Raw genomic sequence first — 14799 nt, forward strand, 5'->3', positions numbered from 1 at the left:
GCTCTTCAGCCTCTGCTAGCGTTTTTACATGCTCACATTCGGCTTCTGCTGGGCGCTCGACTACTGATCCGGAGTTCCCGGGTTTGAACCCGACCGCGGCGGCTGCGTTTTTATGGAGGAAAAACGCTAAGGCGCCCGTGTGCTGTGCGATGTCAGTGCACGTTAAAGATCCCCAGGTGGTCGAAATTATTCCGGAGCCCTCCACTACGGCATTTCTTCTTCCTTTCTTCTTTCACTTCCTCCTTTATCCCTTCCCTTACGGCACGGTTCAGGTGTCCAACGATATATGAGACAGATACTGCGCCATTTCCTTTCCCCCAAAACCAATTATTATTATTATCATTATTATTATTATTATTATTATTATTATTATTATTATTAGTTGCGCTCCTCAGCCTATGCTTGAGCATTTTCATGCTCGCGTTGGGTCTTGGCGTGCTCGCGCTTGGATGCACGTGCGAAGCGTTCCGTCTGCTCATCGGCGACCCACGAACGGAGCTCGGCGTCTTTCAACCTGATGCATTCGCCCAACTCTACCAAATTCTTTAGTGTTGTCACCGTTTCTTTTTATGGACCCATGAAAGGAAAGAGAAAACAAACACGGCTTTGTCCTGTCGCGCGGACGACAATTGTCGCGAATTGGGAACGCGTAAAGGCGGAACCGCATGGCGCGTTTTCCGCGAGCGAAAAACGCGACGCGCGGTGGACGCCCGCGTTGCCGTCAACGCGCGAGCACCCGCACGTAAAAAGGGGAGCGGCGCCTTCGCGGCGCGTTTTCCGGGTTGCCAGACAACGTAACTCCAACGACATGAATTGTCCCTGCTGCCGCATATGTAATATGCCCTTAAACTTACACAACACTGCAATAGAAATAATCTAAGTGTAATTACACAAGACATTTTTTTCCCGAAGTATATTTATCAAGCTTAATTTCAAGCAGGAAGAGTGTGTGCGAAACTGCGACTATGTACTTTCTGCATGCCAAGAGGCCGCTGCTTGTTTACAACTCGACATAGAAAATGGAGTGTCGGGCGCTTACTACAGAGCAGAAGAGGCGGTCGCGTATATCCCACAGGACGCGACGCCTCTCCACTTCCGTGATAAGGGCCTCGTTGAAGACTGCTTTCTCCATTTTCGATGAACACGATGCGTGCACGAAACAGTAGCACGTGTTTTTCACGTGCGCGCCGGTTCTGCAGAGCGAAAAAAAAAATGCGCCGAAGAGGTTCCGTCGAGATGCGCAGAGAGTAGGGCCATCTAGTGGCAAAACCAAAAACCAAAAATGCCACGTGACCAAATACCACGTGACTTACTTGAAATCTGATTGGCGGACGCGCCCCGGACGCGCCGCGCGAGGCGTTTTTTTCTCCTCCGAGTAGGAGCACGCGGCGGCGCGATTTCGTGACGGATCATACTGGGCACGCGTCAAAATGACGCGCGCGTCCCACCATCCGCGCGTCAATCGCGCCTGAAATCGCGCCATGCGGTTCCGCCTTTACCCGACTGCCGAAGGTAAACGGAGTCCAGGTTCGAACGAAACAACAAGAAGATCAGACAAAACAAAACGAAGCCGTATTTATAAATTAAAGGAAAGGAGCCGTTACGAAACGAAAACAAGAAAAATGCAGTCAACACGCGTACAACAATACAAAATAAATGGAAGAGTTATCCAGTTACTGAGTGTCCCAGGTGAAGCGGGGATGCCTTGCATACAGGGCGGACGCAGGTGGTTGTAGTGCGACGCGTGGCTGACGCTGCGTCGACGGAAGTGGCGGAAGGGAGCCAGGCGGTAGTAAGAGCGGAGAGAAACACAGGAAGACGCCGGTGAATTCCCTTCAACAGCCCCAAAAACTTGGCAACGGGAAAAACGTAGCCAGGTCTCGTCGACGGCGTCACGAAACGCCGGAGGCTTAAAGCAGTCTATCCAAGAGCGTCTTTCGGCAGCACGGACCCTCAGTCCATCGGCTGCCACCTCAACGCTTGAAAGAAACGCAGGAGGATTGCGTCAGTGATCCAAAGGAGGTAACTGCAGCACGGACACAATATCCGACGGCTGCCACCTCCACGCTTGAAATACACGATCTCCGCTGCGCTGTGTCCCTTTACACCAAGGTTTTCTGACACATCAGCTCTCCGCTCCTCGTGCTCGCCGGGCTCTTCGTCGCCGTCGCCACCCTTCGCACGCGCACACGCGCAAAACTGGCCAAGCACGCGCAGCGCTCCGCTATTCGACGCACCACTGTGGATGCACCGCGTTCGAAAATCCCCCGACGATTGCGTCTGCACATCACGACCAGCTCAGTGAACAAGGGACTAGTACAGGTTTCGAAACGTCGAAATGTAATCTTGACATGGTCGGTGACTTTCGGCTTTTTGAAGTGAAAATGACAGGGAAGGCCCGCCCCTAAGTTGGCATGCCTGACCTCGGGCTGAAGAAAACCTCAGGAAATGACAAGCGCGAACCGAGATTCACGGTGAGCGATATTTTTTCGGTAGACAGGGTTCAGTCAACGCTTCACATTTTGCAGATGGCACAGCGGCTGAAGAGTACGAGCGACGGCGCCGAGGCATAGTACACTGACCCCGGTACCTTTGTGACCGAAAAGAGGAGGGCGCTTGCAGAATCGAAGACGCCGAAAAGGCTGCCTTCACCGTCCAGCGAACCGCTCGTCTTCATGAGGGATCCCGCGTTGAATTTTCTTGCTAACCACAGGGTCGTTTTTAAGGCCTGCAGCGGCGACGAGTACAGGGCAGCGGTTGTGAATTGGAGCAGCGCTAACGAGGGCGGGACGTGGAGGGCCGCTCACCTAAGTGCGGGATACAAGATTCGCGCTGAGTAAAAGACCATCCGGACGATAGCGACTAGTTCCTGGAGATGGCACACGTCTTGGCGCAGTTCTGCAAGTCCTTGAGGAAATGTCGCGGATGACGTTAAGATAAGCGCCGACAGTATGGCCGGGTTGAGCAGCCAGCAGTTTATACAGTTGGTGTAGTCTGGTGTTGCACGGCAATAGCCATTATTTGTTACGTGTGCTCAGCGAAGGTCGCAAGAGGCATCTCGGAGGCTTTCGCTAGAAGAATGTGTTGAGTAAGCGGAAGTCTCTGCTGGTAGTGCTGCCTTAGGACCTTGGTGTGTAAGATGGCTGACCGGTCGCCGAGCAGGGCCGGCATGTGTCGAAGAGTTCGCGATGAACGCCAGTGGCCGAACTCTTCTGCGGTTAAGAGCTGCTGGCTTCGGATGAGAAGGTGCGCTCGAGAATGGCTGCTTCCAGCTTGTCATACGAATCCACTGCCGATGGGTTTTCCGACACACACGGGCGCGCTGTGTATTTTTCAAAGCGTCCATGTGTGTCTTTCAATGTTCCTTGTGTCTCTTCCATGCGCTGTTCTCTCACCACGCTGTTGCCCCGGGGCCTCCGCGGTGGCTCAGTGGTTATAGCGCTCGGCTGCTGACCCGAAAGGCGCGGGCTTGATCCCGGCCGCGGTAGTCGAATTTCGATAGACGCAAAATTCTAGAGGCCCGTGTACTGTGCCATGTCAGCGCATGTTAAAGAACCCCAAGTGGTCTAAATTTCCGGAGCCCTTCACTATAGTGTCCCTCATTGCCTGAGTCGCTTTTGGACGTTAAACTAAACCAAGCCCTCACCATGAAAAAACCACCTAGCCCGCCAACTCGCTTTTCTAAGCTTTCAGCTTGTCGTACGAATCGACCGCCGATGTATTTTCCAGGATTTTTCGGCTTTCCACCGCGGCCTCGGCAAGTAGCGAGGCGTGAAGGTTGCCGAACCTGGCTGCCTGGGAGCTAATGTTGGCCACCCGGTAGCGGCCTTGGGTTTCTGAAAACGATACGTCGCAATGTTGCACTCACAAAGGTGGCCGACATGGCGTAGGTGCCATCAGTGGGGGTGTGAGATGATAGAGCCGGGAAAACGTCTTAGGGAAAAGCATTTCCTTCTACGTTACAGGTCAGCAATGTGTAAGATGTGCTTTCCACAAGGACTGCACGCGAGATTTGTTTGTCGTTATCCGCGTGGAATAAATGACAGATGCCCGCTGCAGGCAAATGGCTAAGGCACATGCGGCAACTGGCAGGTGGGCAACAGCTTTTTTCATAAAATGATTTCAGTGAACATTGACCGAATAAAATAAGATCAAATCATCCTGCGCGGCGATGAAGCGCCACCACAGATTTATGCCACCTTCCAAAGAGATTATCTTTTTCTTTTTAAAGTATCATTAACTCTCCTGTGGTGAAAACGATGTTGACAAATCAAGCTTCCTATTGAATTTACACTTCATTTGTTTTCCGAAAATATTTCTTTGTTGTTCTATGCACTCTTGCTTTCCACGCATCTTTCTGGGAGCCAAGCTTTGGTCATAATGACAAAAAACCATTTACCTGGTCGTAGCTCGTGATGGCACCGTAGAGGAGTGGGTCACAGTCTCTGTACCAGTAGATGATTGCAAGGGCGGCGGCGGCAACCACCGCGAAGAAGAACAAAAGAAAGACTGAGCCAGCGATCGGAATCCTGAATCGGACAGAATGGTTCTCACCAAAAGTTGTTGACAATGAAAGTGAATGCAACTTCGACTAACCATTTTGCTTCCTTTAGTGTTCTTGCAGCCATGAACCTTTGCACTGCCATCTGGTCAAAGGCCATACGTACAAGGGCGTACGGAGCGCAGGTTGCCAAGACTGTCCAAGTGTTATCGTCATTGGTCACATCGAAGCCGCCCCTGTAAAACCCAGTAAGAGAAGGTTGGCGGCCAGAAGCATTTATTCCTATGTCCTCTGAAATATCATACATGAGAGCGCGTTCTTTCTCCCCACATCGTCTTTAGGCCCTGGCTATAAAAATGGCACGGCGGCAGCAGTATCTAGATATTTTATTCTTATGGAGTATAACGAGCTGCACTGACTCCACATGTACTAAACTCTAAGGTTATACATTGATGAGCGAAGAAAGTTGGATGAGTGGTATATTTTTATGATTCACCACAGTGCAGCAAACGCGGGCAAACTGAATACTAGACAAAACAGGCGCTTGTTTCAGAACTTACCTTGCCTAGTTTTTCTGTTGTCTATGTTTGCTGCGCTGTTGTGAATGGTGAGTAAGGTTATGTATTCTGTGACTTTTTACATCCTCAAGCCCTGGGAATGTTGCGCCTGTCATGTGGCAAGATTGTTTACAACTCTCTTTCAAGACCTCGACTCTTCGTCACTGCATGACTAAACCCTGAGGAGTATAGGGCTCCGACTACACCATTACATTGATCAGAACAGATTAGGGTACGCGAAAGGTTCGTGCCGTCGTCTTCATTTTAAGAAGAGGCGCCAAATAATTATTCAGCTTTCTTTGGTGTTAGCCTGGTCAAAATTGGGGCTCAGTCATAATTTTTTTAAACACCGTCCTCCAGCATGGTCTTCTGTCCAGCACACTGTGACGTAAAACATTTTACTCACATAATTGCAAAACGATTTCGTGTTTACTTTAATTTACGATATCACAGAACCGTACAGGTAATTGCTCAGACCGAATTCTGTGAAAACCGCAGCAGTTAAAAACCAAACGGACCTCAAGGCGACACGAGCGCAATGCATCAGTTTTTTTTAATGTCTGTGGTTGTGATTGGTAGCGGTCTTTAAATAGCGTTTTTTAACTGAAGTTGAAGTTTAGCGCTAAGTGTTTGCTGTCTTCCGCAGCGCTAGATTTCGCTGAAACAATTCTGACTCAGAGCTGCTGAAAGGCGAAAACATTTTGCGGGCTGCTAAAATACATTCGTTGTCGAACTTCGACAAATCCGCTGTTCTCTGGCACCTTCAGTGCTGATAGCTTTGCCCCAGCTTAGTGTGAGGTAATAGGCACCCCATAAAAAAATATTCATGCATTTGTCGCCGTGCAAATTTACCTTTTTTATCATTCAGAGCCGATATGATTGGGTGCTAAGTAAAGTATGTGGCAGTTAACCTTCTACTCGTATAGTTAAATACTCACTTCGGTTGTTACTACAGAACCATTGCTAGAGAACCACTGCTAATTGCTTCAATGCAGCCAACAACTGTATTATGACAATAGCTGCTAGGAAAAGAAACTTACCGGAAGTACCGTCTTTAGGGCTCATATGCCCACAATCAAGAAGTGAGAGATTGGAGAGTTTAAATATCTCGCGTCAAGGCGCCAATAAGACGTTTAATTAAGATCAATTTTCATTATTATATGCGTTGATTTTATTCAGATTTCATATATATTGTGTTATAATAGAATAATGAGCTCAAGAAAAGATCGTCCACAAGACAGTGAAATGTACTTGGTGGCATGCGAGTATGAATACGGCTGCCAAAAAATTCAACTCACGCCATACTTTAGGGCACACTGAGTGAAATAATATTCGGTTTTGACTTAAGAGAAAGAAAATGTTAATTTCAGTAAGCAGTGGACATGAAGGATAAGCACAGTCGTCACATCATGTGTCCCTTAGGGCGCAATTATATCATTGCTGGAATTCTTAGGATACAAAAATGATCTCCCAACCATTGCAAGAACCAAACTTAGCCAAACTTATAATTTTCGCGGATGACTGAGTCGTTTATAACATTATCTATGTCCTTGAAGACATCATTTCGATAAAAATTATATAGACCTTATTGCTTCATGGTGTGAAAATGGAACATGCGCATAACCTAAATGAAAACTCATGTCGTTTTTTTCGTCAACAAACCTATATAAACAGCACATGCCATATTAATTCAACTCCCATGAGTTGAATTTCCTCTTAAGAATACCTGGTGTTCACCTGACATCATTCTTGTAATAGTTTTCTTATATTAAGTCAGTATGCACCCGTGTCTCGCGCACAATTGATTATTTAATACAACACCGATTCGATTCCGGCCGCGGCGGTCGAATTTCGATGGAGGCGAAATTCTAGAGGCCCGTGTACTGTTCAATGTCAGTCACGTTAAAGAACCCCAGGTGGTCGAAATTTCCGGAGCAATTCACCACGGCGTCCCTCATAGGCTGAGTCCCTTTGGAATGTTAAACCCTATAAACCAATCCAAGCCTAAAATCAACACTACACCATCTGAAATCAAAGTGGCTTATCAGACATATGCACGCCCTAGGCTCGAAAACTCTTCATTCATCTGACACTCTTCACACGCATACTTTACCAGTGAATTATAAGCCGTTCAGAACCGAGCTGCGCGGTTTATTATGTCAAAGTACTCGCGTGATACTAGCGTCACTGCACTAAAACAAGCCCTTTCCCTCCAAAGTCTTCAACCACGTCGCATAGTATGACGCCTCTGCCTCCGTACTTTCTTTTTCTACCACCCTATGACCAGGCACCCTCTGCTACAGCTTCCTTCAAGAAAATCCCCTCACCTAAGCCACAGTCATCCGCTAGCTCCCAAGAAAGGCCGCATATCAGTGATGAATTATTGATTGTTTTAAGGTGCAATAGCCCGATGGAATGCCATGCCTGACATTATTGCTTCGTGCGCAGATCGAGAAATTTTTCGCACTAGAGCAGCAAGTCACTTGAGTTTTACATGAAGTTTTTCGCCTTACAAATTAATCTTATCCTGTGATACGGTCTTTCCTCTTGTGACATATTTTTTTTTTCTGTCGTTCCCTTGTTTTTTGTCTTTGTTATTGTTGAACTGGTATCGATAAGTTGTTACCCACTGTTCTTGTCTCCATCTTACGTAATGTCCCCGAGCTTAACCTTAAGGCTGCAAGATGGAATAAAATATAAAGGAAGATATAGCAAAAGCAAAATGGCGAAGATTGTCCGGGCTTGCCTGATTAATTACAACTACTATTTGGGCCGTCTCCATTAGGTGTGATATTGTTATCTGGATGTCAGCTGAAGAATGGGGCGCGATGAACGATGGACAAGAGACGATTTAATGGCCGCTGGCCTGGCGCGAGCGCTCCTTTCAGCGCGATTGCCTTCTTCGTCTTCTTGGTCTTCATCACGTTAGCCGAGGCCACCGAGCGATCATCCCAATCGTGAATGGCACACTGAGAAAAATGCACGCGAAATGGCAATGGGCTTGATATGACGGTACAAAAGAGATGGCGAGGTGGTGTACTGCTGGCCACCACGATGTAAAGGATGAGCGAATGAGTCCCGGTCCACGTAGCGTTTCAGTCGCAGGTCGCCAGGAGCCGACGTCCGAGGCCCCTGGGCACGCCGAGCGGCATGGGCAAGGGAACGGTGTCTTCAGATGTGATCAGCGTCTAGTGTCACTGGGGTCGGTAGGTCGGAGCTAGAGTCACTAAATAAAGAGTTAGAGTACCGTCACTGCAGCACGGCGGTAAGCAGGGGCGACCATTTTGTTGTTTATCATTGCTGCCACATTGCCGCTTCGGCGACCTCGCCGCTAACTTTGGCCCGGCAATTTTGTAAACAACGCTGTTAGCCACACTGCGCTGCGGCGGGGAGCGTAGCCGTACGGCATGGAAAGCGGAAATCGCATGAAGCGTTTTCCATCATTCTGCCAGTTTAAACAGCCAACAACGCAGCAAAACGGCATTTTCGTATGCTCTTGTGCAGCTGAAATGCTGCGAGGCACGGTATCCCTGGTCACTGAGTCGGTCACCGGCAGCACTCGCAGCGTCGCATCACTAGGACTACCACAGTTGCCCGACTGAAAACGCATAAGCCACAAAATGGCAGCCGCCATGAACCGTCGCAGTGTAAACAAATATCACGTGATGCAAACTGACCAATGATCGTGGCGGCGACACAGAACAATAGGAGAAAAGAGTGCCGGTACTCTAAGTCTTTATTTAGTGACTCTAGTCGGAGCCTTGCGTCGAGTGCAGCTCGTTGTGTCAGGTAGTAGGGCGGGGGGGGGGGGGGGGAAAGAGGCGGGGAGGGGAAGCGACGGCGAGATCGGTTCGGATCTGGATGGCTGGGGCACCGCTGGGCGACACGGACCAGGAACCCGCAGCCGTCAGAAGGAGGCAGACACAGTGCTTCGAAACACGATGACCAGGGAAATGACGGTTCGGAAATGCCCGTCACATCCTCCAAATGTTACGTGGCGGCCAGCTTAAGAATGAAGCGCGATGAACGATGGACAAGAGATGATTTAATGGCGGCTGGCCTAGCGCGAGTGCTAGCCCCGTCCCATGCCGTTGCCAGCTTCGCCTTCTTCGTCATAGTATCATAGAGTTATTTTGTAAGCATTGAGAAAAATTTCGGCGTTACCAAGAACGGAGTTTTCTGCAGTGTGAAAATAAAATAATGCAAAAAACGGAGATCGCAAAAGGTGTTATATCGGCACTTTCTGACATTCAAACTGTTTTACGTTGATAACGCTCTTGAGAAAACCCGGTTCGTTACCGGTGCTTACCTGAGAAAATACTGCGTGGCATTAAAGTCACTCATTGGCCGAAGAGGCGGCGTCACCCGACTCGAGTCGTAGAGAACTTTCGCTATGATAGTGATGGGCGACGCAAGCATCACGGCTGCTTGAATACAGTCCGCCCACACCACGCTGCGGAGTCCTCCCTTAAAAAGAAAAAAAAAATAGTAGAAAATGCTATGATCAATAGGCTCAATAAGAAAGGATAAAAGTTTAGAAAGCTAAGATCGCTGCACTGAAGTAGGGAGACCTCAAATTGAAACGTTTCAATATCAGAAATGTAAAGGACACTTCAATCTTCGTGTCTCAGCTACTTTAGAGGTAAGCAGAATACCGTGCTGTCTTCGGTTTAATAATTAATTTGTTTTAAATCTGCCATTTACACAGCTTCCCCCAGGCTTGCAGAGCAATACCTTGAGCTTGGCACATGATAGTCGTATTGCTTATTCGCCATTAAACCCAACACAATACAAGACACTTCCTGAGCTGAGTCCGCATGCAAGCAATTAAAAAAGAAAGCACTTGCTTCCCCAATCTAGAAACCACAGTGTCCCACGCATGCGTATGAAGTAATAAATAATTTAAAAATATATAAACGATGCGCTCCTACCTTAACCCATAGAAATGCGAAGAGTCTCAAGAAATATTGAAAACCCAGTCTTGCAAATCAGTTCTCCTAAGATGTCGAACCATACTGGCCACTAGGCTGCTTTATATTCTTTTGTGGGCGTTCTGGGAAACTTGATGGAGCAGGAAACTGTCAATTGCGCACAAGGAGATGAATGTTTTCTAGAAAAGCTAGCAGCGTGTGCAATAAAAATACGAGTGCTTATTTAATGCGACTTTGCCTTTTACCTCAGTTCGAAAGCGTAGACGTTTGCTCTTGGTTTCACGTATGCACACTTTAAATTGTTTACAAGTAGTTTAAATGCAGTAGTAAAGAGCAGTGAAAGTAAACAAAGTGATGATGAGCGAAACCACTAATTCACAAGTGTGAAACGAAAATTCAAATGTTGAAGGGCTTTTCAGGTCATGTTACTTTTTCAGCTTTCATACCAAGTGCAAAGCGGCTTACTCAGCTAGACATTTGGTCGAAAATACTGTAATTCTTTTTGTCCATCGACGGGAAGTAATGGCTCAATAAAATTGTTGATATTGAATAATCTATCAAGTAAAAAACATTTATGTTGTCATACATTCACCTTAGCCGTCAAACCTACTTGAACTTTTGCGCAAGTTTCCTTGTACATATGCATTGTGTACTGTTTTCTTGCCGTAATGCAGTAATTGAACTATCAAGAACCGTCTAAAGGCCTAGCGCATTACGTCACACCATAAAAATCTACAAATAAATTGTTGGTAGGAGTGAAAGGGAGGACAATTTGAATTAATGCTACGCGTCGAATTCGAAATCCAATAGAGCTTTGTCAAGTCTATTTCGTTGGGAGCAAGTCTACACTGTTCCCTCATGCCAATTTTATTTTAATGGAGGAAGAACGCTCAGTGCTATCGACGGTAACGGCAAAACTGTCCCGCTACTGTTCCTGCATATATGATGCTCACACCACCAAATGCACCATGCATAAGGTGTAATGCCTTTGGGATACAAGCAGACACACTTAACTATGAGTTTCAGTCTTAAAAAGCTACATATGTTTAGAAGAAACTTGCATGAAACACTATGCGAAGGAAAGAAAATGAGGGTGCAGTGCTACAAAATATTTTTGTTACATGGCGTAATACGTGAGTTGCTCGAGGGGCTTTAGAGTGTTCGTGAGAAAAGGTTGTTTGCAAGATTGTGCGGAGGAAATGTATTCGCAGTGAGATTTCCAGCAGAACGTTTGGCGACAGTGAGTGCAGGTCACTTCGCATGAAGTCGTAACACATTTCTTTTCTGTTTCTTGTCAACGCTTGTATCGCACGAAAATGTTTAGCGTGAGATAAAATACTCACCATGGCGGTGTACGTCGTCCCAGCAAGGCCAATAACAATGTTTGTGTACACCAGGGGCAGAGAAAGCACTGAAAGTATTTTTGATGTTTTTATTTATACGTGTCTGAAATTTGAATATTTGTTAGATAAGAAATTCAAAATCTGGCGGACACAATGAGCGAAACTGCAGGGACAAGCCGCTCTTCTGTAACGGAAACGTCTACACGCTTATGGACAAGTGTGCGTAGATTTGGATATTTTAGTGTTAAAGCAATACTTCACGAGTTTGCGTGAAGATTGACCTTGAAGGCGACCTTGGCAAAACCTGCCATAGCAACAGCTCATGCAGAAATGAATCAGTATTGCGGCAACTGGGCTTCGACTAAGTGCAAACGTATCAGCTTCTGTGGCCACTGCGCAAGAGAACTGTTATATCGCCGCTTTTTTTTCCAACATGGTATTTATTACAGCGCCGCAGCCAATCACCCCTCGTGTTAAACTGCAACCACACTCACGCTGCGCTTTGCAAACGTCGGTGTCTTCATCACTTCCATCTGCTGCGCGTACAGAACAGATCAGATTAACCTCGATCAAAGCGTTACCTGAGTACGATATCGTCGGTAAACATGCTGACGACCTATAAAAGCAAAATCATTAGCCAGCCAGGCTAAACACATGTTTTCGCATGACTACTCGGTTTAGCTATTTTAAAGCCCTAACATTCTTTATTGCTCTTATAGATATGCTCAATTAGAAGCGACAAAAAAAAAACGAAACGAAAGTAGGTGTCGATAAATGCAGTAAATACGTGTTTCTGCAAATTAGTATTCCGCAAGTATATTTACTGTTTTATTGTTCAGTCTGTAATCTAACTTGTCACGAAAATCCCTTACAATCTGTTCTAATCTGAGTCGAAGTGCAAATAAACTTTTGACCGAACGGTCATTATGAGGACATAGGGACAGCTGGTAGTTAGTACCGCTAAGCGTTGCGCTCTATGCAGATTCAATGGTAGAAGTCGCGCTTTTTTACATAACTAATTGCGCCAATAAGGAACTATATTTTCTTATTGCAATTAGGATCAAGGAGATCCCCCGCACACTTCAAAAGCAGCGGCGTCTCGATCCCTTGCCTAAAGTTTGTTCCGAAGCAATTCAAAATTTTATAAAAAAAAACTTCGAAATAAACGACCAAAATTTCGGGCTTTTGGTATGATAAGAACATGTGTTTCGAAGAAACAACAGCACAAAAACTTTTTTCCAGTCTTAAATTGAGCACAGACTGTGAAATTTAATGTTGAATGCGACGTTTGTCGAAAGAGATTAGAAAACTGCCGACAACTAAAACTTCAACTACATGGTTATGCCATGTAACGCTCCACTGTTTTAAAGGGCAGGTGAAGATGTTTTAGAATTTAACTAGATTAAAAGGGTAGAATGTGTGAACCTTGGAGGTAAAGCATGCGAAGTATTTTTGTGCTGGGATTTCAAATGGTGATATAATCGCAGAATAAAGCTACATCAGCGTTCAGGCCTCACTGCAGTGAGCAGCGACGGGCAGAGGACGCCACGATGACGTCATGTAAGGCAGCGCTGCATTTGAAGCTAAAAACATGTTTCAAGGAAGTAAACCGACGCCACCCAAGTTGAAGCCCACGAAGCATTGCTTGGTGGTGTTGGAAAACGTACGCCAGCTCGGGGGCGATGGCAGCAGAAATCTAAAGTTTCGGCAACAATGACGTCATCAAGAGGTTATCCTACGCAGTGAGAAGCCTATCACTGCAGATTTAATCGGCGATTACGTCACAATTTTAAATGCTCGCGCAAAACTACTTGGCGAGATTTATCTAGACGCTTCATGGATTCCACTTCTTAAAAACCTCAAATTCTCAAAAAACCATTTCGCCTTCCCTTTACAGTAATGCGTCGACAGGCAAGTATACATCACACTGTAGCCAAGTGAATTGACCCTATACCGCACACTTAAAGAGGTTCCCTCATTGAACCATATAGCTACCACACTATAGTTTTTTTACAGAAAAAAATGTAGTCATTAGATTATTGCCATGCGACATGTGGTGGCAAAATGAAACAACCAGCTGTAGTCTTGTCTCGAATTTCTCGTAACGTTGGAAATGTACCACCAGTTTAGAGATTATAATTCCTGTCTCCGCATGAAACAACATTTGCCTCTTCATTGTATGGCACGCTTTGAACTTTTATGCAAAGCGACGTGACATAAGCAATGATTACTCTTTATTATTCTAGCAATCTTTTCAAAACGAAAATGAATACGCGCAATGAGAAGCGAAAAAAAAATACAACATAAGCGAAAATAGGGTTCGTTAAATGCAGTAAATACCTGTCTCAGTAAATTAGTATCTCACAAATATATTTACTGCGCTTGCAATTATTTTTTTTCTGTGAGTCTGTAATATAGCTGTCTTCTCACGAAAATCCCTTTGTAATTCGTTATAATCTGAGTCGAAGTTCAAATTACTGAAGAGCGGGTTGGCGTACATCGTTGACTACAATTTTTAGCGAGGGACGCTGGCTTAAGAGCGATTGAGTCACGTACAATTATACCGAAACCATTAATTTATGGCCATTTGTTGCAGGAATCTATCCAGGTCGCTGTGACTTAACCACATGGTACCTTGGCGCAGAACGCTAGTCCTAAAGTCGACATTAAGAAATGCTTGGAAAGTAGTCTCTATAACTTATATAACTTTGGAGAACAAAAAGGCTGCATACCGGCCCCACGACTCTCAATAACACTCAGTTGACTGAACTGGGCTCAGCCAATCCGTCTTTTTTAGAAGCTTGGATACCTTTAGCTTTGACAACTGACATATCCTCCTACTGTTCGAATGTTCTTACTCGGAAGATACCCTAAAGCCCGCTTTTCGAATATTTCATAAATACCCCAATAAGTTTAGATTTGATTTCAATACTAAAACAAAAACATTATAAGAATAAAGTGTTTGAAATATCTAAGAGTATTTATTTAATACACTCCAAGGTGGTTTGCAAATCCTATCTTCATTACAGCTTTCGAGGGCCAGCTGTGACCGCTTACTTATGGAACGCTTGAGATTTTCGCTATTTTTGGCCGATGGAAAAATGTGCACAAGTCGGCTCCGTAAAAAAACATGCGGGGTCACCGAGGTACAGTTTCTGCCAACCTCGTGACATTTCGTGATTGTCACCTGCTCAAAGACCTCCAGAAAGTTTTCTGTACATAATAGAAGACAATCTTTGGTCACCATGATCATAGCCTGTGGTCTACGGGTATTAGAAGCAGCGTCGGCATACGCTGCGAGAAGTCCTGCTGCTGCGATTCTAAGTGCTGGAGTGAAGTAAAAGGTTTCACCACGTTTGATTACATGCCAATAATAAAAGGGATATAGCGGTGGGAATGACGAGAAACGTTAATTTTTGCGGATATTTTGGATGTAACGCCAATATAGAGAAAAATAAGTATGCTGA

At 45.7% G+C, this 14799-nt stretch overlaps 1 protein-coding gene across 1 annotated transcript in view; it reads right to left on the reverse strand.

The window, feature by feature from the left end:
* The window catches only part of LOC144119855 (sodium-coupled monocarboxylate transporter 1-like), a 55869-nt gene that overhangs the window by 20148 nt on the left and 20922 nt on the right, over positions 1-14799 (reverse strand). The window contains exons 5-8 of the mRNA XM_077652378.1: positions 11333-11400; positions 9368-9525; positions 4597-4737; positions 4400-4529 (exon numbers count right to left, since the gene is read on the reverse strand). Of these exons, the coding sequence (XP_077508504.1) occupies positions 4400-4529; positions 4597-4737; positions 9368-9525; positions 11333-11400 (497 nt within the window). The remainder of the gene's footprint in view (positions 1-4399; positions 4530-4596; positions 4738-9367; positions 9526-11332; positions 11401-14799) is intronic.

Source organism: Amblyomma americanum, chromosome 2 (assembly GCF_052857255.1).
Source record: "Amblyomma americanum isolate KBUSLIRL-KWMA chromosome 2, ASM5285725v1, whole genome shotgun sequence".
NCBI lineage: Eukaryota > Metazoa > Arthropoda > Arachnida > Ixodida > Ixodidae > Amblyomma > Amblyomma americanum.